Raw genomic sequence first — 24,594 nt, 5'->3', positions numbered from 1 at the left:
AATTAAATGCATGCAAGAAGTGTATCCACTTGCATGTTTTTCTCTGGAAAAAATAATTACTGTGTTTGTGCATGCTGATCAGTTAATTTTGTGTGAGAACAACTAAAGACAATTTCTATGTTCAGGTTATTCAAAGTAAATAATAAGAAGGACAGAGATGAGAGGAAATTTTGTGCAATGCATGTTATTTCATGTATCTCATTTTGAAAACAGTCCTTTATGGGGAGAAAATTATTCTGAAATCTTAAAGGTTGTTTTAATTTAAAGAAAATAGTCTGCTCTTCTCCCCACGCCCAAGTAACATGCTCCAGATGGGTTTGCAATGTTCATACTATCCATGGAAGTGATAAAGAACCAGTCAGGCCTCTTTCTCTTGTCTAATTGCAAGGTGAAATGATTGGGGTTTTTTTCGGGGGGGGGGGGGTGGGGCTCTGTGTGTTTAAGGCAAAGAGAAATCGAATCCTTTCCAATCACAGCACCCAAAAGCCAAATAAAGAGCCTGAGTGCAGTGGTCTGAAGTGTTTAGGTCCAGCAGAGAACAGAGCAGGGTATTTGCTCATCACTTGTCACAGGAGACCAGTGACTTCCCCCTTTCCCTGTGGCACACACATACCATATCATCTACCACTGCTCTGGTGGGATGAAGCCTCCTGTGGGTTCAGGGAGGATCTTAAAAGGTGAAGAAATCCTTTTGGGAGGATGTGATGAGCAGCACCGGGTTATATTCCAGCACTTTGACTCGGTGACCCCAATGTTCCTGCAGAGCTTGGCACCTTCCTGCACCTGCCTGGGCAAGGAAGACCGTGCTGCTGCCACAGAGACTGCCAGGGCCTTCCAGGTCAGAGGAGAACGGGCGAGATGGCCTCCGTCTTCCGGAGTGAGGAGATGAGCCTGAAGCAGCTCTTCCTGCAGGTGGAGGCTGCCTACTGCTGCGTGGCTGAGCTGGGGGAGCTGGGGCTGGTCCAGTTCAGAGACGTGAGTAGTCCCTGGCTGGCATGCTGAGCTGTTAGAGATGTGCCCCGGGGTGTGCTTGTCCTTCCTTCAAAGCACTTAGGAAAGATGCCCCTGTAGGGAGGCCAAAAAGTCCATGGTGAGAGCGGGACTTCCCCAAGGCTGATCTGAAACCCAAAGATGATGCTGAGACTCAACCCATCCCTGAGTCCCATCTGGTGCTCTGCACGCCCTCTGCACAACCTTAGAACAGTTCTTTGCATCACCAGGACACAGCAGGTGTTTCCATTGAGGATCCCTCTGTGACTCTTGCTGTCACAGCAAGGTTGCGTGGAAGGCCACCATGTCCTTGGCCACGAGGGAGCTCACGGTATTGCCCTGCCAGTAGGACCCTCTCAGACACAGTGGTGTTTGCCATCCACACCAAAGGCACTCTGGTTCTCTGCTGATGTTAAAAATGAGCGCAGCAGCGTGCAGCCTTCAGCCCCAGGCTTGTTTTCCCTCCTGTTTTTAGCTGAATGTGAATGTCAACAGCTTCCAGAGAAAGTTTGTGAATGAAGTGAGAAGGTGCGAATCCTTGGAGAGAATCCTGCGTAAGTAAACGCTTGTCAAATGCAATTGGCTTCCTGCCAACTGGTGGTGTGGGATTTATTTCTTTTAAGTGCTCTCACACTGGGGAGCAGAATTAGTGGCAAAATGGTGATGTTTTCATCTGAGTCCCTGGAAATGTTTTCCATGCGTCAGCTAATTACCACTTCACCCCATATGGGCAATAAATTGTTGCCCCTGTTTTGAAAATGGTTAACTGAATTGAAAGGAGGTTAATTAGCTTTTATAAAATCACAAGGTAAATCTGGGGCTGGGCAGGAGGCTAATCCAGATAACCTGACCCTTACACCAGCACACCAGCTGTTGGCACACACTTCTTGTGGCCAAGGGCTTCAGTCTGCGGGTAAGTCCTTAAAATCCAAGCAGCAGAGCTTGTGATTCCCACTGTCCTGTGGATGAGTGTCCTGGGAGCTCTGCACTCTCCCCACCACAACACTGGCGCCTGCTGGAGCCACAGTGGCAGCACTTGCCATTGTTGGGCACAGCAGTGGAACCTGATCTTTCTGCATGCCTTACTCACTGCCCCAAATAAAGGGGGCCATGGTGGCCACTTGTGCCAGGGCTGAGGGCTGCCCACTTGGGATTGGGTACCGTGGCTTCAAAAGAAACAGCTTCTTCACTGAGAAGGGAGGCTGGGGGTGTTCATTCCATGGTGGCTGTGTGTGTGTGCTGGGATGATGGCCCTCATACATCACTCAATCTTGTCACACCGCCATGGGAGGCCTCGGTCCTCGCTGAGCAACAAGCTGGTGACCAGGATGATGCACCAGGGGTGATTCTGTGCTGAGACTTCTGTGCCCTTTCCTTGCAGGTTTTCTGGAAAATGAGATGGAAGATAACGTTGAGATAGTCAAAGGAGAAAAGTACCCAGAGACCCCCCTGCCTCGGGAAATGATTGATATGGAGGTACAGAATTTGGAGTGGAGCCAGGAGAGAGAAGGGCTGTGCACCAGGTTGTCTGTGTAATGTGCTCAACAGAGCCCTTCCCTGCAAGGAAGGATCTGGTGCCTGAGGCTGGCACAACCCTCCCTGCCCGAGGAGGTGCTCCCCGAGCTGCTGCCTCAGCACTTAGCTTGAGGCTAGTCCTGCTACATGTTCCTAAAGGATCCCAGGCTTTTTACCATCCCCTGTGAAACATTTCTCTGGTCCCACATATTAACGTATTATATTAAAAGTATCACTCTCATAGAATGCCCCCACCATCCTATAGGAGAGAATTAGAAGGGGTTTGGTGTTTTACCAGGAGAGCTGAAGAGAACCAACTTCACTGCATGAAAAACCAGGACTGTCTGTCCTGCTGGGAGCATGGTTGTGATACTGGGACCTGACACAAACACTTGGGCCTTGCCCTTGGATGTGCAAGGGACGCTTTATTCTAGCCCAGCTGGAAGCTAAGTTTACTGACAGGGTAATTTTAAAATGCTGTGTATGTAGGTGACTAGAAAGGAAAATCAAGCTTTCCAAGGGCTTCAGCTTCACAAGCAATTTGGTTTCCTGGTGTGTTCCTGGCCCCACATCATCACCTAAGTTTTGGCCTATAGCTAATGAACCTAAGCTAATGGCCATGTTGTAGGTAGCTTTTGTAGTCAGTAAACTGACAGCCAGTCAGCCTGGGGTCTGAGATGTCTGCAAGGAACAGAGATGCCTAGACAGGCTGAGACACCAACACCACACACCCACCTTACCTGCCTGTGCTTGAGTCAGGGGCATCAGAACTCCAGTGCCAGAAGAGGACAACACAGCCAGCAGGGAATGTTTGCAATGGAAAAAAAAAATGATGCATTGATGAGTATCTCCTTACAAAAAGTGTTTTTTGAAGTGTTCATTGAATATTTCTCTATTCTCCCTTGAAAAAAATGAAAACTGTTGTTTGAGATTTGGTATCAGCTTGGGAAAGGGCCAATATGTGCTTCAGAGTTTTTCTGGATGTGCTTGGACCCTGAACAGACAGTGCTGGAGAAACTTGAAGCCGAGCTGCTGGAAGCCAACCAGAACCAGCAAACACTGAAACAGAACTTCCTTGAGCTGACGGAGCTCAAACATCTGCTGAAGAAAACCCAGGACTTCTTTGAGGTGAGAGGCCTCTTGACTCTTCCAAAAGAGATGTGGAAGGCTCTTAAAAATACTTGCACTTTCATTTGGTGTATGTTGCTTTTAGAGGTCTTTACCACAAGCCATTATGAGGTTTGCAAAAGCACCTCACTCATTTTGGAGCCCGGATTGCTCCGTGAGTCAGTGGGGCTCAAAAATTGGGCTCCCAGATCTCTTTGAAAATAGCATTTATGCTTTTCCATTGCTAAGATATAGTTACTTTTCTTGTTTTTCCTTTGGTCTAAATCTCTGTGGAAAGCTACCTTTGGGGAAAAAATATTAGGAGAAAAATGGGAAAATAGTTTTCAAACTGGCAATGCTGAAGAGTGTTTTTTAAAACTAATGTTTTCCAGGCAGAAACCAATCTGCCAGATGATTTCTTCAGTGAAGACACATCTGGACTTCTGGAGCTGAGAAGCACTCCTGCAGCTGCAGCTGCCAAGCTGGGGTGTGTATTGGTGATGGCCTCCAGCTTGGCCATGCTTCCCACCTGTGCTGCATTGCTGTGACACTGGCACAGCATCCTTCAGCTTCTTAGCAGAGGGTGTTCCATGAAGATGAGAGAGTGACTGCCCTCAGAAGTTATCATCAAACCTATGGTCAGGTTATGGGTCAGTAGGACAAATGGACTTCTACTTCCAGGCCACCAATTCCAGTGATCCCTTAGTAGGTATTGACTGAAAATTGCTGTCTTAAGGCATCTCACCCATGACTTCTGGACTCAGGCATCTGGCTACCAGCCTGGTCCTCATGGATGGATGTCTAACCACAGAAACAGCCATGGTATTGCATTGGGCTGCAGTCTGATGTTTCTCAGAAAAGGAAAACAGGAGAGTAAAGATAAACCACCACTTCAATATTTCTACCTCCAGCCTCTGCCATTCAGGCACTCTCTGTTTGTGTGACTTTAAGCATCTCTCCATTCCTCCATTTCTAGCCAGAATTGTCTCTTCTCCTTCACCTGTTGATCTAGGAAAGTTTTTTTTAAAGAGAGAACACTAGGATAAAGTCAGTAGATTGAGATAAAAGCCAGGCTTGAGCAGGGAAGTTTTTCCTAGAAGTGTCTGCTGCAGCAGCAGAGCCTTGGCTAGCACAGACCAGAAGACAAGGGATTGTGAAATCATGTGTCCTGCAGGTCCTAAAAGGCCTAGAATGGGCTTGTAATTTATTTATCCTGTAACTCTGCTCAGATTCACAGCAGGGGTAATAAAGAGGGAAAGGATGATCCCCTTTGAGCGTTTACTGTGGCGAGCCTGCAGGGGGAACATCTACCTGAGGTACACGGAAATGGACACCCCCATGGAGGACCCTGTGACGGTAGGTACCAACCTGGTTTTGCTTTCCTCTGCCCTGTGTGGATGCTTGTGACCTGCAGACACAAAGCTGGTGCCCTGGACCATGCTGCAGCACTGGCTGCCTCTCCAGAGCTCGGTGTCTGAGGGCAGCCTCTAGGGGAAAGGTGGGAAAGTTGGAGGATGGGAGAAGATTCTTTGACACTGCTTTCCCCTTTTGCCACTATTGAGGTGGTTTCCTTCTCCTGGCTGTCAAGATGCATGTGGGGCCTCCCAGGGCAGCTGTATTACAGGAACCACCATGAAAGTGGACTGTGGCTGCCCCCACCCAGAATTAGCCATGGAGGGTTGATTCCCCTTGGTGTCTCTGGGGTGCCTTTGGAGCCCTGTGCTCCAGTGGAACTCTGTCCCCTCTGCTCCACCTTGCTCCCTCCCACATAACCCAGAGCTGCTGCCCATGCCTGTTTTCTGAAAGAGCATCTGGGGAAAACACTGCTGATGGGAAACTGGGGCTGGGGGACAAAAACAACCCACTGACTTTTCTGCACTGGACTCTGGGTGTGTTAAATTCTGCTTGAATTGTGTGTTGCAGAGAGAAGAGGTGAAGAAGAATGTGTTCATTATCTTCTATCAAGGAGAGCAGCTTAAACAAAAAATCAAGAAGATTTGTGATGGGTAAGGCAGGCCTGTGGCAAAGCCACAGTGACTCCCATAGAGATGGTTACTGGCAGCCCAGGCTGGCTGAATTTGGAGCTAGAGATCAGATCTCCAGCTCTCTAGCTGTCAGCTCTGCAACCAACCTCTCTTCTGCTCCTCAGCTCTGCTGCTCCTAATCATGAAAGACATCCATCACTTTGTCACGTGGAACTCGAGATCCTACATTTTCCAAAGTGACACACAGCTCTTGAGAGCTTCAGTTGCTAGGTTTTTAACTTGGAACATCTACAAGGGACTTCTGTTTAAAAAATACTCAGCACTCTTCCCCTGAAAATCAGGGGCCCTAACTTGAAGACTGGGAACATGGTAATCCTCAACTTGCTCTCAAGCCTTCCTGCACTTCTTCATAAAAAGTTGATGCTGTAGTTTATTCAATCCTTTCCCAAGGCCTTTGAGCAATATCTGTGTAATCAGAGACAGAGCCCAGGAGAGAAATGAACGCTTCATACAACCTGACTTGTTTCCGCCCTGTTAAGCATCTTGAAAAGATAATTCAGGTTGAATATTTTGTTACTCTTTCATAACACTGATGACCGATGAGCTTTGTTGCAGTGTAAATCAGATTTGATGAGAGGATGTGTCTGCTGCCACCAGACCCATTTCAGGTGTAGCCCCTCAGCCAGGCAGGGCCCACCAAGAGCCGCAGGGAGAGGGTGAGCAATTGCTCTTCTCTGACATCCATGCTCAGGGCAGATCTTTCCTTACATCCTGCTTTTAATCAGAATAAAAGCAGGTAGATCTTTCATCCAGCTGGCGTGAGTGACTTCAGTCCCAAGAAGTGACAGAACCCTGGGGTCTGTGAGCAATTCCTGCACTGGAAATGGGGCCCTCCAGGATACCTTCTAAGGGCAGTGGAGGGCAATGCCCATCCAGAGAGCAATTCAGCCCTCCTGAGGTGGGCATCTGTCTATAAAGCAGTCATGGACAGCTGAGGGAAGACACCTAGCTCTCAGTCACTGATTTCTGATCGTGAACCTCAGACGTGCAGTGAGTTCTGCCATAGCCACTGTGCAGGATCAGTCTGCTGCTGCCAGTGGTCTTTGAGTGTTCAGCAAGTCTCATTCTCTTCCTGGATTACAATTTCCTGCACATAATAGAATCATAGAATGGTTTGGGTTGGAAGGGACCTTAAAGATCATTTCATTCCAACTCCCCTGCCATGGGCAGAGACACTTTCCATTAGACAAGGTTGCTCAAGGCCTCATCCAGCCTGGCCTTGAACACTGCCAAGGATGGTGTGTCCACAACTTCTCTGTGGCAACTGGTGCCAGTGCCTCATCACCCTCACAGTAAAGAATTTCTTCCTAATATTCAACCTAAACATACCCTCTTTCACTTTAAAGCCATCCCCCCTTTGTCCTATCACTATATGCTCTTGTAAAAAGTCTCTTTCCAGCTTTCTTGTAGGCCTCTTTAGGTACTGGAAGGTTGTGGTAAGGTCTCCCTGGAGCCTTTGCTTCTCCAGCCTGAACAACCCCAATTTTCTCAACCTTTCCTCATAGCAGAGGTGCTTCATCCCTCTGATCATCTTCATTCTTCTCCTTTGAACTTGCTTCCGCTGGCCCATGTCCTTCTTAAGTCTCATTTCTTTGCCTGCTTTTTAGATGCTGTTCAGAACCCTTCTCCCCTTCTTCATGGGCAGTTGCTGGTGCTGAATGCTTCCCACTGGATTTTCCCCTGTGCCGATGGCCTTGCAAGTTGCCAGGCCATACATTTAGAGCTGAATGGGGCTGCCCACAGAGTGCTGAAAGTTCTTCATTTTGGATGTAAATTTTTTTTTTCCCCTGCAGCATTTAAAATTCCCTGCAGTCAAAAGCCCAAGACTTTTTTTCTGGGATTGGGAGTAAAAGAATACACAGTACAATGCCTGACAACATATTCATTGTTGATTGACACCGAAATCACCCAAACCATAGGCACAACCCTCTGCAGCAAGGCATCAGGCAGTGCTGGAAATGTGAGCAGATCCCTGCAGGGAGGTTGTGACATGCAAAGTTTCTAGGAGCCAGTGTTGCAGATGTGGTGGTAGGTTCACATAAAGGAACTTAGACTGGTTTCTCTCAGGCCCTTGTAACTGAAGGAAAATACCCCTACCAAAGACAAATCCACAGGACACCCTTTGCAGTGCTAATGAAGTCATCCCTTATGTTCCTTCTTCCTTTCAAATGTTTTGGTTGCCAATGTGCACATATACATGGACATTTTACTGAGTGGCAGGTTTCTAAATGTATTCATCCCCCGACGCTCCTTTTGTGCTCTGTGGGCCATCAGCCGTCCCTGGTACCCAGGCCAAGACATTTTAGCCTGGTCCACCTTTAAGGCAGGGTTGACTATACCTAAAGCAGATGGCAGTGTCATTGCAGCCCCAGCAGGACATTTCTGCTTAGCACTAAGTCATCATTCATGACAAGTAAATATCCTGCAAAAATCATGGGACTGGTCTAAGCCAGCCTCCTGCAAGGCAGGCTAAGATTTGTTTGCAGAGCTGTGTGCCTCGGGTTACGCTTGTAGTCCCTGCTTGACTCTAATTGGTAACATTAGTCTGCCAATTTCATGAGCATTAAGTCCATGCACAAATTTATTAGTGAAAGGTGTAGAGGGAGCAGGAAGGAGGAAAATGTAAGAATTTTTTTCTTCCTCCTTTTCTTGCGGCTGCCTCAGTACTAATGTGAATACTAAACTGGGTTTATCAATGTAAGGATTCCCTGCTGAATTCTCCTGGAGCTTTCAGAGATGTCTGTGCCATTAGGGCAAAGCTGATACTCAGTATGCAAAATGGCTGTTAAAAGATCAAAGCAGCACTGCTGCAATAACGTTATTGGGAATGGGGGAACTGTACAGCATGGAGGAATGAGCTTTCAAGTTTGATTAAAAATCCTTATTAAAGATGAACTAAGGGCTGTGAAGAATAAGAAGATGGAAATAATTAGGTAGGGTGAATAACCTTTGGAAATGAACACCAGGTGTTGAGTGAGGAGAAATTCAGTTCTGGAAAGGGAAGTTTAGCTGAAGAGCACATGCTGTCATTACACACAGCTCTGGGCTGATCTCTAGGAAACTGCAGCATGTTTTGTTCAATTTGCAACTGTCCTCACTTGTATGTGTGCTGGAACTGATTTTGTAGAGCAGGTGGTGAAATATCCTGCGCTCAGACAAAGCCAGAATACGATGCTTATCTGTACACAGAGCCTGCACATTTTTGTCTCTTAAGGAGGGATAGACCCCTCTGACCCTGTTACATCATCTTTTAATTCATCTCACGTGTGGAAAGACAGCCCTTTAGCAACACTAACTCAGTGTATCCATGGCAGGATGGTGGAAATGTGTTGCCTTAGGTCAGGGCCAGGAGATCTCCGCTCTGCAAAGAGGACGGATAACTTCCTGCAGATCTGATGGGCAGTATCAAAGTGGCAGGGGTGGCACATGCACTAGATATCACTGAGCAAGCCAAGCAGGAAAAAAAAGGAGGGATCTCTGCTATTTTAGTTACTGCAGAATCTCAGCTCAGTTCAGGCTTGCAGGTGGAGAGCAGCAGCAGTGCACCCTGTGACCTGTGAGGTCCCAGGGGGAACTCCTTGTGCCTGCTGTCGTGCATGAAGATACTCTGGGACTTGCTTTGCAGTCAGGACAGGTAGCTGCACGCTTCTCAGAGAGACATGCAACTCATTTCTAATGGTCTGTACTGGGATCATACTGTGCCTGTACAACACTGCAGTGTGCTGCGCTGGTGGAAGCACCTTCACACCAGGGTGACCTGCAGCTGTACTAGAGAAGGTCGAGTTCCATGCTATAGCTGAAGCAGTACCTGCTTGGAGCTAAGACCTTCACTCACATGTTAGAATCCCACGTTAGTCCTTCTTATACCACACTAAACAAACCTTCTGAACGTCCCAAACAGAACCTTGAGGGTACACTTACAAAAGCATTTATACTGATTTATCTAAGCTGGCGTAACAGATATCGCTCTCAGATGTTTAAAACCCTTCACCCATCTTTCCCTTTTCCCCAAGGTGTCTAGCCAAACAGGTGGACCAGAAGCATACAGCCGTTCTCCTATTTTATCCTGGAAATACAGTCCTTTTCTTTGTTTGCTTGCTTGCTTGTTTGTTTGTTTTTACAGGCTTATTTACTTATGCAGCCTCCCCGCACAAAGGGCGTTTGCTTGCAGTGCAGCAGTAGCTCAGCCGATGCCTTCTCCCAGTGCCTGCAGGAGGGTAGTGCAGATACAGGGACACGGTATTTTTCCAGCCTCGGTGCAAGAGGGACATCTGTTGGCTACTGTGTTAACGAGAGGCTGCCTTCGCCAGGGTGGGTTTTTGTTGAGTCTCATCGCAGTTCAAACAGCTTGTGGATAGAAGGGACGTGCCTACGTGTTAGTGCTGACCACTGAAAGACATCAGGTACTGTGTATGAGCTAAGACAAGGAAGGTTTTTCATTTAGAAGAGGTGAAGGGATCCTTATTCTCGTCAAGGGATAAATGTACCTATTTGCACCTTTCCACGAGATCAAGTGCAACTTTATAGTATGTGAGAAGAGTATACTGGGCATACTACTGGCTCAGGAATGAAGTCCGGTTTGCCTGCCTTTGAGCTGAGCAGAGTAGGGAGGAAGAAAACTCAGTCAAATAACTGGTGTTTCTCAATTCTCTCTTACTGAGGCTAGATTTCGTGCCACAGTCTATCCCTGCCCAGAGTCTGCCACCGAGCGCCGAGAAATGCTTGACGAAGTCAACACAAGGATTGAGGATTTAAACACAGTAAGTGGCAGTGGTTTTACTGAGGACTGAACCCTGCAAGTGGGACCTGCCCAGATATTGGTCCTGTCTGAAACAATGTGGCAGACCACACAGGTTATCCTCCCGACACATTATCTCATTATCTCCATTGTTCAAACAGCAGCACTGTGGTGGCCACATGATGCGTGGAGGTCCCAAGACCATGAGCTGTAGCTCTACTCGTGGGGATGATATGCCCCAAGTTCGTGGCACAGAGCTGCCTGCAGGAAATGGCAGCTTGGGAGCACATGGTGAGATGTGGCCAGTCTGTAAGCAACTGGGTAGGGAGCCAATGCCACAGCTCAGTAACTTCCAGTGGTCTCCTCTACACTTGCAGTGACTCAGGACCATGCAGGGAGAGTCCTCGGTGAGCAGCACTGTGCACCTGGTGTCGAGTGATCCTGTGTCCACACCTGCACATGCTGCTCCCCAGGATAACCCACACATTCATACAAATAGTTCCTTTTCATCAACCCTCTTCCATCTGCCCTCCCCAATTAACTACTGAGTGCCCCCTGTGCTTCCCTATCAAGTGTTGCCCTGTGTTGTGCTTACAGGTGATAACACAAACCGAGTCCCACCGCCAACGCCTGCTGCACGAGGCAGCAGCCAACTTGTGGTCCTGGGGCATCAAGGTGAAGAAAATCAAGGCCATCTACCACATCCTGAATTGCTGTAACATCGACGTCACCCAGCAGTGTGTCATTGCAGAGATCTGGTTCCCAGTGGCTGATGCTGACCGGATAAAAAGAGCTCTCCATCAAGGAATGGTAAGAGAGCAGCATTTTGGGTCCTTGAAGCTCTCACCCACACTGAATTGTTTATATGTTAAGCTTATGTTCAGACTTGTCTGTTATCTTAATGTGGGACTCCCTTTGCTGTTTCAAGTCCAGGTTGTTTCATGGTTGTTTGGTGTTCCATCTTTTGAGGGAGCTTAAGATCAGCATTAAATCTTAGCAGGTTTGTGACAGACCCACGAGCCAAAAGTGGTATCGTGGGGCCAATTCTTCTCTCCTATCCACTCTGTGCCTGTCCTTGTCACTGGGTTTGCAGGAGCGCAGTGGCTCCACGATTGCCCCCATCCTCACTGCCATACACACCAGGATGGCACCACCCACCTTCAATAGGACCAACAAGTTCACAGCTGGATTTCAGAACATCGTGGATGCATACGGTGTGGGCAACTACAGAGAGATGAACCCAGGTGAGAAATGCTCAGCTACACGCATCCAGTTTGCATGAGCCTAAGTGAAGCCTTTGAGCTCTCTCACTAGATGTACCCAGTGCTGACTGAGAAATCTGAACTGTGTTGGAACTGACTGGTGTATGGGCATGGATTTTCTCAGGCAAAGAATGATTGTGATGGAAATAATGAACTACACAAATACAAGACGGGGAACAAATGGTGAGGTAGCAGTTCTGAGGAAGAGAACTAAGCTCGTAAGGGAAATGGAAGTTGAGCTCACTGTGTAGAGGCAAAGAAGTCCCAAAGGACCTGATAAAAGTGTGAAACAGTGGTAGAGGATCTCAGAGAGACCACTGAGAATTAATTGAAGCCTAGAAATGGGGGCCCATGGGAAAGGGCCAGATTAACTCAGATTGTTGAGGCTGGGCAGGTTGAGAAATACAGTAGTAAATTTCAAACACTTTTTTTCTGTTGCAAAACAGAATGCAGCTATTTACACATGTGTTTATTATGGTGAGACAAGAAACAAAGGATAAAACTGCAAGGAAGGTACAACTGAACAGTCTTTATGATGGTAAAGCTTGTTCTGCACTAGATGTAACTGCCTGGTGTGTAAGGGAGGGATTGAGGAGGCCTTTAAGGGCAGTACCTATAAGGAATGGCCTGTTGGGGCAGACTGCTTCTCTGATGAGGCGTTTTTGTTTAGGGGGAGCTGAACTTCTCGACCTTTCCCTCCTGCAGCTCCCTACACTATCATTACTTTCCCCTTCCTGTTTGCGGTGATGTTTGGGGACTGTGGCCATGGCGCTGTCATGCTGGGCTTCGCTCTCTGGATGGTCATTAATGAGAAGAGCCTTCTGGCCCAGAAAAGCACTAATGAGGTGAGTTCCAGGGAGCTGGTGCAGCCTATCAGCATAGGGAAAGGCTCATCAGCCCCATTTGATAAAGGAGAGACATGCAGCCTCCCAAAGGCTGAGTGGAGATCATTCAAAGATACCTGCGAGGCAGAGATTTGGCAGTTCTGCCTACTTATACACAGAGGGCCTAAGGGACCCCAAATTTTCTACAAATAATTGTATATACATAGATTAGTACAATCAAGTCTACTGTTGGTTGAGGCCCACCAACTGATGGACCTGCAGGTACTTTGGTCACTGGCACTGCCTTCTCCCCCTGCAGATCTGGAACACCTTTTTCAGCGGGCGCTACCTGATCCTGCTCATGGGCATATTCTCCATGTACACTGGCTTCATCTACAATGACTGCTTCTCCAAATCGTTCAACTTCTTTGGCTCTTCCTGGCATATCATCCCCATGTTTAAAAATAACACTTGGAAGTAAGTGCTAAATGTAGGAATGATGTAAAAACACCAAATGGAGCATGTAGGCTTGGACAGAGAGACTGCCTGTGTGGGGAAGGGAAGGACTCCCTGCTGTGGATGCGGTCATGAATGAATCAGAGGTTTTGTCTGACACACACAGATGAACTCACTATTGAAATGGAAATGTAGAGTCCCTGGGAACACGCCTGTTTGTTCTGGCACTGATGTGCATAAAAATCTGCAGGTGTCCAGGACCAATGCCTAGAGAATTATCAGTGTGAGGGAGGCTGTCATTGTGTGGGGCCCATTTACATGCACACAAGTGCAGGATAACAGGTCACAGAAAGACTGGAGTCAGCTACAGATATCCTGTGGTAGTCCTCAGCACACCTCACATAAATATACTGGGGATGGAGAGATTAAGCTGCAAAGGTCATTTCCCTTTTCTCTTGTAGTAAGGATGTGCTTCTAGACAATACAGTGTTGCAGCTGGATCCAGCAGTCCCAGGAGTCTACTCTGGAAATCCATATCCATTTGGAATAGATCCGGTAATTAAATTAAATTGCTCTAAGATAATTTGTATTTCAATCCTGTTTCTACATGTCAGGTACATCAGTAGCTCCCTGTGCTCTCTCCTGAAGCTGTGCTTTTCAACTTCTTGCTCTTTGTCTGTTCCTTACATGGTTTGTGTGGCCAGCAGCCAAGCCCCACACAGCCCCTTGCTTGCTCCCCCACCAGTGGGATCAGGGAGAGAATTGGAAGGGTAAAAGCTGGAAAACTTGTGGGTTGAGATAAAGACAGTTTACCAGGGAAAGCAAAAGCTGTGCACACAAGCAAAGCAAAACAAGAAATTAAGTAATCTCATCCCATGGGCAGGCAGAAGTTCAGGAATCTTCAGGAGAGCAGGGTCCCCTCACACATAATGGTGACTTGGAAGACAAACACCATCACTCCAAGTATCCCTCCTTCCTCCTTCTTTCCCCCATTTTATACAGTGAGCATGATGTCACATGGTCTGGACTATCCCTTTGGCTAGTTGGGGTCACCTGTCCCACCTGTGTCTCCTCCCAATCTCCCAGGCACCCCCAAATTCCTCACCAGCCAGCAGAAAAGGCCTCAGTGTAAGCCCTGCTCAGCAATAACAAAAACATCTTTATACTATCAACCCTGTGTTTAGTACAAATACAAAATACAGCCCTATACCATCCACCATGAAGAAAAATAACTACCCCTGGCAAAACCAGTACATTCCACCCCTTACTCCATGCCGTTTACATCGTGCTCAGGTCCCACGCTACTCAATATACAACTTCATTAACCACCACTGCCCCTCCCACTCCTCAGTCCTTCTGATGCTTCTCTTTAGCAATTAGCAATTAATATATTGCTGACAGGTCTGCACAGGCAGTAGTAAAGTGGTAAGCAGGAAGGAAGTTCGATTTTCCTGGAGAGTGGTCTTGTGCTACAGTCTCTTTTCTACCTCCTGTCTACTGGACTCTGTTTCCTTACTTGAATACTTAACCCATTCCAGAGATACCTCACCAGTTTGAAGGCAAACTTCCAAATTTCATACAGTCTACTTATGGTATGGAATGTGAAGTAAATGCCAGTATTATTTAACTTTTAGCCACATTTTCTTCTCTATGTCCTATTCCCCTTTTTCTTGTTGTTCTGTCATTACCATGTGTTGAAATGTAGTTTTTAACATCAAGCTTTCCAGTTTCAATCTTCGTATTAGTCAAGTAACCTCCATCCCTGCTGGATGGGCTCTCATTTCAACTGGTCATCCAAAGAAACTCTGTCTTCCCCTGATTCTCAGAGACATGGTCCTCATAACCAGTTTTTTTTAAACTCAGCTCTAAAGCTCTGCCCAGGATGTGGGCAGTCTGGTTCAGGAAATCCTGTCAGAAGCAGCTGAGTTTTCTGCATGTTGCCCTGACACATCTCTAATTTAGGCTGACCTAGACTACCTCTTCCAGCCAGGCTTCTCCCTGTTCAAGAGGGTGAAAGTCCTGGCTGGGAGGGAAGAATGGCTGAACAAGTGCTGGCAGGGAAGGAGTGGACTGGAAGCACCAGCCTCTGTGTGGCCCTCTCTGAAGAGGTTATCCATGTCATCTGTCCTGATGGATGGATGGCTCACTGCATTTTGCAAATCCTGGTGGGAAGACTGGGGTGTATCTTGGAAAAAAAGAGTCACCCTGAGATGAAGAAGCTAGGCAGTCTCTTTGGTATCCAGAGAAGATGCAAAGGCTAATGTTTCACCCTCTAAATAATCCTGTCTTCCTCCTTTCTCTTCAGGTGCTATGCTTAGTGTCTGAAAAGTGGTACCTACTTACTGACTCTGAGGACAGAAGACTTTGGGGTCTAGGAAGTTTGAGAAGAGAGGAGAAGCAACCCCGAAGCTCTGTAGCATAAAAAAGGCAGGACTGAGAAGGGTTGTATGTCCTAACATTACTAAAAAGTTAATGCAGAGAGGCAGGCAATAAGCTGATCTCCACGGCCAAAGAGCTGTGAAGAGTTTTTTCTGTTCAAACAAAAAGTTTGAAAATGCTCAGTACTTCTCTGGTGAGGGTGGAACTAATTTTGGTTGCAGCAGGAGGGATTTCTGATGCCTTTCCACTTTTGTTAAAGAAGATGACTCAGCCTAAGGACAGGATATGACACAGAAAAGATCTAGGTTCTGCTACCAGCCTTTGCAGTGATTTCTGGAGGACTGAAGCAAAGTCATTGGATCATTTAAAATCCTGGTTATTTCTTCTGTTAAACCAGGCTAATACTTTATACCTTTTAGATGAATACCTTGTCAGAGGGAAAAGTAATAAAAGGAACAACTAGATTTCTTTGCCTTGCTACCCTCTTACTAGAACTGGTAGGAGTAAACTGATGGTGTCAAAACAACAACTTGCACAAAACTGTTATTGATCAAACACCTGAAAATCTTGTTCTTCTCTCTCTCTCTCCCTGTTCCTTTACCCAAAGATCTGGAATGTTGCAACAAACAAGCTGACTTTCCTGAACTCCTACAAAATGAAGATGTCGGTTGTCATAGGGATTGTGCACATGATTTTTGGGGTGATACTCAGTCTCTTCAACCACATGTAAGTTTGTTTCACCAAGCCTGTTACTGCAGCAGCACACAAGTCCTCGTCACTAAACCGGTGTCTTTCATTCAGAGAAAGCCTCATATTTTGGACTGATGATTTGAACTTTGACCTTTCCCCAGTGTGAGCAGAAATGTCCCATACACTGACTGGCTACACCATATACAGTGCTAAGTCCAAAGGACAGCCATAACATTACAGATATTTTCTTCAGTAAACTCTGTTTTTAACTTACTTCATTATATTCTCGATTCTGCAGAAATATTGAAGCACACTAAATTAAAAGTATGCAGCACCTCCCACTATCGACAACTTTTCTCTTGAAAGACAAGCTCTTTGGCCGAAACCAAAGCACACTGAAATCTTGCAGAGCATGTGCGTGTGCATTTTACCTGGCTTAGCAGCCCTTGGTCAGGATTTGTGGGTGTGTTCGTGTATCTCTGCCTCTATATTTTGTGACAACAAATAAAAAAATGGTGATAGAGCGGAGGGGCTGACACTATCATGTTGAGAGACTCTCCAAAGCTGGAATGCATGTAGTGATCTTCAAGGACAGAAAGGGTTTGCAGAGGACAGAGAGGACCCTACAGACTTGATACTACACCTGGTTCTGACCTTCCTCAGCATATAATGCTTAACTTTGTAAATCAGCTGTTTTTTGAAAATTGGATTTTATTTCAGTGTAATAATCTTTTGAGGTGCTGAGATACTGGTAGGTCAAGAACAAAATCTGAAGAGAATCAGTATAATAGAGCTTTTGTATTTAAACAGTGGCTTTCATTGATAAAGCCTGTAATTATGGACTTCTTTCTTGGCTAGTGATAGTTGTATATTTGTTAGGTTATTTTCCAAAGACTAAGTAGTGTACAGTACTGCCAGACTTGGGTGCAAACTTGCATTAATATCTAGTGTATTAATTGCAGTTATCTTTCCTGATTCTTTCCAGCTACTTCAGGAAATACATAAACATTATCCTTCAGTTCATTCCAGAGATGATTTTTATTATCTCTCTTTTTGGCTACCTGGTCTTCATGATTATTTTCAAATGGTGTCATTTTGATGTCCACTCATCCCAGAGAGCACCGAGCATCCTCATCCACTTCATCAACATGTTTCTGTTCAATTACAGTGACAGTTCAAATGCTCCATTGTATCTGCATCAGGTATGGATCACCCCAAGCAGCTTGAATCCCCTGTAGTTTTGTATTTGCTGTGGGTGTTGTGGAGAGTGGGCATAAAGATGTGGGGAACAGTCTCAGAAGCTCAATCACAAGTGTCAGTCACAGAAGTAAAATTTATTCTTCTGGTATTTGTGTTGGCCTTGTCAACAGGGAGGACAGAGAAGCTATCAATCATTGATGCAGAGGAAATCTCTTTCCTAGTGTCATTCTTACAAGAATAATGATGTGGTTGAAGATACTGTTGGGGGAGGAAATCAAAGAAGTGGGACTAGAGATGCAAAGCTGGATATTGCAGGCATGCTGTCCTGCAGTCTGGTCACGATGCTAGAGACATCTCCCTTTCTTGACAAGTTCCTATTTCATCTTTGGAAAGCTTTAATACTTTCTATTTTCACCTAAAAAAAGTAGAAGTAGCTAGAGAATTTTCTGGGAGCTTTTTGTCAGAAATAACTCCTCTTGGGAGTTCACTTTAAAAAAATAAAAAGCAAGCAACAAAATCTCCGCTAAGAAAAAACTTGTTTTAAAGTCATCTCTATTTATATTCTCAGAATATGGATTTGGTTTTTTCTTTGATTGACTTTTCATCAGCAGCATCAGTGAAGAATCTGCAAGCAAGTGCTGCATCCAGCCACATGTGTGCACCAATACCTATACAGTTGCACACTCTGGGCCCTCCAACATGAGCTCAGTTTTAGGGACAGCTGGTGAGTCAGAGTTAGTGACTGATCAGCTCCAAGTAACTATGGTAAGGATTCAGGGGAGTTTGGAAAAACACAGTCGTCCCAGCCTTCAAAAAGTCTTTAGATAACATTGCGCTTTGTAACAACCCGAAGCTTTCCCAAGGTGGCAATTTTTTTCTCATATTCCTGTCTGCCTGCCCCACCAGGAACAGAATGTGCCATCTGCCTGGACAGTCTGAATGAAAATATTGTATGAGACCAGCCATAACGTGGTCAGAGAGCTGACCCAGCTTTAAAAAGATGCAGAAGTTGTAGTTTAAGGTTTTCGTTGTTTTGCTGTTGCTGTTTTCTGAAAGTAGAGACAGTTATGTCAGGACAGCAATAGGGGTGCCATACTGCAGTGTAAGAACACAGCTTATACTGTGGGGACAGTGTTTTTACCAAGCCTAAGCGATGGGGATTCAATTCCCATCTAGAATTGTGGATGTGGAGTAAATCCAGAGCAAGAGTTGATTGACTTGACTCTTACTGCAGCGTTTTTACACTGATCAAAGCAAGGCAGACTGACTGACTCACACACAGTTAGGACATTCACTTGGGACACTGAGCGCCACATTCAAGTCAGTAACTCTGGATTTTGCTAAATTAACCCTTTTCAGCATGAAAGCCATTACCCGCAGACTGTTTCATCTCCAGGTCTCCAACCATCTCTAGCTGAACATACTTTCTGGAGCCTTAAGCACTATACATTTATTTTCATGTTCTTGCAAGCAGAGGATATGCAGCCAAACAGGGAGTTGTATTTGTTGTATTTAAAAAATGACCATTATACGGACTTAGGTTTCTAACCATAAATGTAGTTGGCTAAAGGTAAGTAAAGCAACTTTTTGGGTTTTTTTGCTTTGTCTTTTAGAAAGAAGTGCAGAGTTTCTTGGTCATATTTGCTCTGATTGCTGTTCCCTGGATGCTCCTAATTAAACCTTTCATCCTCCGAGCCAACCACCAGAAAGCGCAGCGCATGGTAAGGGATGTGGATCAGTCAGGGGGGATTCACAACAGCAAAGTCAAAGCTGAGGTGACAGACCCCAAAAACTCTTTGCAGTGATCGAATTCTGCTTTTCTTTGGTCTCAGGCTTTCTCTGACAATTTCAAGGTGTACTTCACGCTACAGGATGTGTGTGGACATGTCTGAACCATCTAAACTAGAATCACAGAGGGGCTAAATTTGGAAGGGATCACTGGAGGTCATCTGGTCCAAACTCCCTGCTCAAACAGGGTCCCCTAGAGCTCATTATTCAGCTTTGTGTCCAGACAGCTGAATATCTCCAGTGAAGGAAACATTTCCCTGGAATCAGGAGCTTCACTAGCAAGGACATAACCTATTTGTTAAGCTGACACCAAGCTCTTCCACCTGTTGTATCCAAAACCAAAGAAGATTCAGAAAGACTGAAGTGCTGGTAAAGCCAAAACAGGGAGAAGACCTCAGTTGTCAGTCCACAATCTCCACTAACCACCAGTTTGCTGCTCTGTAGAAATGGGGCATCTGTGAAAGTCCTGGCCTTGCAGAGAGTAATGGTGCATGAAGGAGAGGCTTGATTTAAAAGCTGTTGCCTGCTTTCTAGAAGTTCTTTCTGCCCTAAGTGATTGCCTTCACATTAACAGAGCCCTCCTTCCCATGGGCTTTGTGGTTTGCCCACAGCTTCTCAACACACACTGTGGCAGCTGCAGTTTCGCAGTTGTTCATTAATTGTCTCCTTTATTACGCTAACAGGACTTTACTTGTCAGTCAAGATTTACTTCTCTTTATAGTCAGAGTTAGTGCCTGGAGTACCTTTAATAGGGCACAGATGTTTCCATCTGAAGAAAGAGATGCTGGTTTTGCTGCTTGACCTTTTCCAACCCAGTCACTTCTGACCTATAACTGAAAGCCAGGTCCCTGGGAGACATTTGCAGCCCTGCCTCTGCACTGTAATTTCTTATTTTGTCATTCTTCTGGGATTTGGATGAAGGCTTGACATGGCTGACTCCATCTCCTGCTTTTATGCCAGCAACATCTGACAGGTTTTCCCCACCTCCTATTGTGCCCCCATACTTCTGTTCCTAATTTTCATATGTTAGCTGTCTGATCACATCCTACGTTCCCCTAGATTTATATGTTTGCAGCAAAGTCTGTTTTCCAGGCTGACATTCAGGTAAAGCAAAGACAAAGCGAGTGTGACAATCATTACTGCTGCAATAGCAAACAAAGGGTTGTCAGGAGACCTTTCCCATGAAACCTGCTGGAAGCTATAAAGGGTGACAGGGCAGAACCTGACAGAAGCCATAAGGTCTCTGTTTGGTTATGCTGTATAATAGTACTGTTAGATCAGGTTGTTGAGGTCTCTAGAAAAGTCCTGTAAATAATAATTGCAGAGAGGTTGCTACAAGGTTTTTCGTGAATTTAAAGTTAATCAGGAGCTTTGAATTTTATTTCTGCCTGTATCCAAGAATTGTGTGACCTTCATCAAGTCACATGATCCTCTCAGGCTTTGTTGCTCTTTCACTTGACACTAATTCCTTTGATTTGCACGCATCTAATTGAGATCATCAGTTTTAATGTACCTCAGTTTTCTCATTTGCTAGAAGTGATGGATCTTCGCATGGTGGAAACAAACATTGTGACACTAGAAACTAGCTACAAAATAGTTGGAACCACTGGAAAATGCTCTAGGATGGAAAATATCTAGGTATTATTGGCTGCTTGGCGGAAATACTCAATTTCTGTGGTCCACGATGTCCGACTATTTTTGAAACTGTCTTCGTGTTCATGATAGAATCCTTCACGTGTTAGCCACCATGAGGTTATTGAGGGAGTTCTGTGCCATGGACTTCTTCATTTTGGTGTCAACCAAACATATTGCATTTTGTTTCCGAAAGATCCATTCTCAAGCCATCTCAGGAAACTCTGGAGGTGAAAATGAGGTAGATGTCCCAGAGACCAATCACTCCAAGAAAGCTTCCCAGGGAGACCACAGTGGTGGCCATGAAGGACATGAGGGTGATGATGAAGAGGTAAGAAAATTTGGACAGAAAATTGTTCATACAGACACAATAGTAGAAGACACAAAGTCAAGCAGAAGACTCTTGCAGAGTTGCCAGCCCTTCTTTCTAACAAGATATCAACACACACTGTAGCAACAGTTTGTGTTTCCAGACAGAATAGGGTCTGAACTTTCAATGAATTCATTCCTCTAAATTTTTCCTTTGGTTTTGCCTGGTGGTGACAGGCATTCTTGTAAACCTCAAGCTTTTACAAACCTCAAGCTTTTGTTTCCTCGGGGGTGGTTGTTTCACTTCCACATTGCACCCAGAGAAGGTCAACCCTTTTCAAGGAGTCGCTGAGTTTTCCTTCCTCTAAATTGCAAAGGAGCATTTAGAAGTTGGCAGCCAGAAGTGTTGACTAGGGAGACAATCCTTCCTTTGGCAGATATTGTCAAGAGCTTCTACAGTATGAAGCAACAGAGGAAAAAGTGACAAAAATATTTGTAGCAGTTGGGAGTATCAACAATATTGAGTGTGGATATGGCTGGCTGTTCACAGCCACAGGGGATCTTCACAGATTTGCTTATTCATTATTATGAGATACACTTATTCAGTGATATCTCCCAAAATGTGTATGCCCACAGGCAGATAGTCTGAAAGCCCCTCTTTTACATAAGAATTTCTATCTCTATAAGAAATCACAGATTGGCAGCAACTGGCTTGACATTTAAGGATTTGAAATCGCATGAGTGGAACATGAGCTGTTCCCCAAACATTTGGTTTTCACTGGAAATGTATTTCTCGAGAGAGAATGTATGGGAAGATCATACAGAACTGACACTTTTCAGAGCAGTCTCTTTTCCTGGGAAATACCTTTTTGTTGCTCAGGACGTAGCAAGGAGTATGAAGAGCCTAGGGTGCAGTGTTGCTCTGTTAACCAGGAAGCCCTGAAGTGAGAACTAATAAATCTTATTTGGTTTTACGTTGTTTCAGTTCAATTTTGGAGACATATTTGTCCACCAAGCTATCCACACCATTGAATACTGCCTTGGCTGCATCTCCAACACAGCCTCCTACCTGCGGCTCTGGGCACTGAGCTTGGCCCACGCACGTGAGTGATTGTCCACCTTCAGTCTCCTCACCATGCTGGTCATGGCTTCTGCTGGTGTTTGACTATTCCTGCAAATTTCTTCATGAAATCCAAGTTTCTATTTGTGGACACTTGTATGTCAGGATGTTTTGCTTCAGGTTAGATCACTCCAAGTGTTTCATGGTGGGCATCTCATTTTTCAGAGGTGATCCCTGGCAGCTCTGACTGCGTTCACTGGCTGGGGCCCTTTTCCTGCGCTGCTCTGTAGTCATCCCTCTGGAATAGTCCTCATGGTGTGTGGCACGTGGGAGGTGCAGCCCACTTGTGTAGTCCAGCCCATGGAGGTAAAGGCAGTATGGGAGCCACAGCTGCTTTTCCCAAGAGGCACTTGCTGTAGCCTTGGGGCACGCAAATGAATGCCGAAATTACTTGAAACACTCATTTTTATTTTGTTCAGCAAACAAGAAAGAAAAGGTCTGGCTCAAGAGCTTCTGGAGTTTGTCATTTTCACTGAGTTTTTTCCCAGAAACATTCAGTGGAACATCACATTCCATGAGAAATGTACAGCATTTCAATGTCTTTTGTCTTGATTTGTGATAAAAACAGATGCTCAAATACTAGAAATTGCCTCAGGCTGGAACTTAGATTCTCAATGTCTCTAGTTTTTCTGAAATGCTTTTTATTAATGTTGCTGTAATGCCTGTGGCTAGGAGTTGCACCTGCCCTAAAGAACTGAGCACACAAAAAAAGGAAAACAGACAAGGGGGGGAGCGGGGGGCTGTGGTGTGGTGTGCCATGGATTGACAGGGGTGAGCTGTACTTCTTGGCACACAAATGAGCTTAGTAGGAGTTGAGTGGAAGCTGATACACATTAGCTTTACATGGAGGACAGATACCTAAATAAAATAAAACAAAACAAACAACTAAAAAGCTTAGCTAGGGGCGGTCCTATGTATTCTGCCTGGAGAACTACCATAGTCCTTTGCAGCCTTACAAACTGGGAAAAATGGTGAGCTGGCAGACTGCATGCTGTGCCTGTCCCTAGTCCATAGCTGCTGCTCAGCACTATTTTCCTTTTCTTTCCTTCTGCAGAGCTTTCAGAGGTCCTTTGGACCATGGTGATGCACAACGGGCTCAGCAGCAGCGGCTGGGCAGGTCTCATCGCCATCTTCATCATCTTCGCAGCGTTTGCAGTGCTGACAGTAGCCATCCTGCTGGTCATGGAGGGGCTCTCAGCCTTCCTGCACGCCTTGCGTCTGCACTGGTACGTGGGGCGGTCCTCTGGAGCTTTTCCCAGAGCAGTCTGTGGGAGGAAACAGGCTGTGGAAAAAGGGGGGCCATCAGCCAGTGTTAGACGTGCTGTGCCAGTGCATTGCAACATTAGTCGTCTTTGGCAAATGAAGTAAGGGAGACTCTTCCAAGGGGAGCTCAGAGGTCCCTGCTCTCATCTGCTTCCTGGAGCAACCAGCGTATCCTCCTGCACCTGTGGTGGCTGTGAGCATGTGAGGCAAATGGCAACCTGCAGTTCTGTCCTGGTAAACACGCAGAGCCACTGAGGCCACCTTGACCTGAGTTACCAGGCCCAAAGGCAGCACAGCCACTCCACTGGCTGTGTATCCCAGCCAGGGATCTAAGAAAGACCGCTGCCTAGGGCAGCAAGACTTCAGCTGGGGTGCAAACCTGATGAAAACCTGGGCCAGTGCTTGTGTTGTCAGCCCAAGTCAAGTTCAGGCTGCTTAGGCTTTGTGGCAAACCTGTTCCAAGGTAGCCCATGTCTGCCTTAACTGGTCATCAGTCCAGACAAGGACAGCAGTACAGACACATCAGCATGTGAGCAAGACCAAGGTGACAAAACACCCTTCACTGCCACCCTAACTCAGCATCCTACCTGAGCCCCAAGCTGTGGTCTTTTTCACCACGTAATGTCCCACCACAAACCCTAAACACTGCCAAGGCAAACCATGGCGAGGCGCTTGTTATTGTGCAGGGAGGAGGAGGTGTTTGTCTCCCACCAGTGTGCAACCAGCATGTGGTTAACCTAGCTCTCAGAGCTGCTAGAAGCAGGTTACCAGGCAAGGTTCTGCTGATTGGCCTTGTGATGAGCATTTCCAGTCTGGCTTGATAGAAAGTCAGAGATGATGTGTGCCAGGTTGCTCCCTGGGCTGCCTGTGTCTCACTGCTGCTCCCATAAACAGCCTGTGCTCTGAGCTCAGAGTCCCCCATCTTGTGGCCCCCCTTTTCCCATGGGTGCCATGTTTCAGCCTCTTGGCTGGCTGTAGGTCCTGCCTACAGGCAGCACTGATGCCTCTCTCTGCTCCTCCCAAGGGTGGAATTTCAGAACAAGTTCTACGTGGGAGCCGGGTACAAATTTTCTCCATTCTCCTTCAAGCACATCATCAATGGCACCGCAGAAGAGTGAAGCCAGTGCATCTCTGCTTCCCTCCTCAGACCAGGCTCTGTTTCCTTGTGGTGGCTCACCCAAAGAGTAGGGTACGTGGGATGAAAGAGAATGGGACGTGGCTCTTGAAACAAGAGCAGCTGTAGATGAAAATGTCCTAGCTACACTCCACACTGCTG

General features: G+C 46.1%; 1 protein-coding gene across 1 annotated transcript; it reads left to right on the top strand.

Annotated features, from left to right (window-relative positions):
- Positions 1-849: 849 nt before the first annotated feature.
- ATP6V0A4 (ATPase H+ transporting V0 subunit a4) lies at positions 850-24,436 on the top strand (the record flags this gene model as incomplete). Its single annotated transcript, XM_082280775.1, has 20 exons — positions 850-975; positions 1,466-1,544; positions 2,372-2,466; positions 3,508-3,633; positions 4,005-4,099; positions 4,842-4,968; positions 5,536-5,618; positions 10,324-10,417; positions 10,993-11,205; positions 11,489-11,639; positions 12,363-12,502; positions 12,801-12,958; positions 13,399-13,492; positions 15,924-16,042; positions 16,992-17,208; positions 18,820-18,927; positions 20,823-20,957; positions 21,921-22,038; positions 23,110-23,281; positions 24,343-24,436. The coding sequence occupies exons 1-20, from the start codon at positions 859-861 to the stop codon at positions 24,434-24,436; spliced, it is 2,535 nt and encodes an 844-aa protein (XP_082136901.1). The 5' UTR covers positions 850-858.
- Positions 24,437-24,594: the final 158 nt, after the last annotated feature.

Source organism: Coloeus monedula (genome assembly GCF_965178545.1).
Source record: "Coloeus monedula genome assembly, chromosome: 4".
NCBI lineage: Eukaryota > Metazoa > Chordata > Aves > Passeriformes > Corvidae > Coloeus > Coloeus monedula.
Note: the sequence above shows the minus strand (reverse complement) of the source record. Positions and strands in the feature narration are given on the sequence as shown.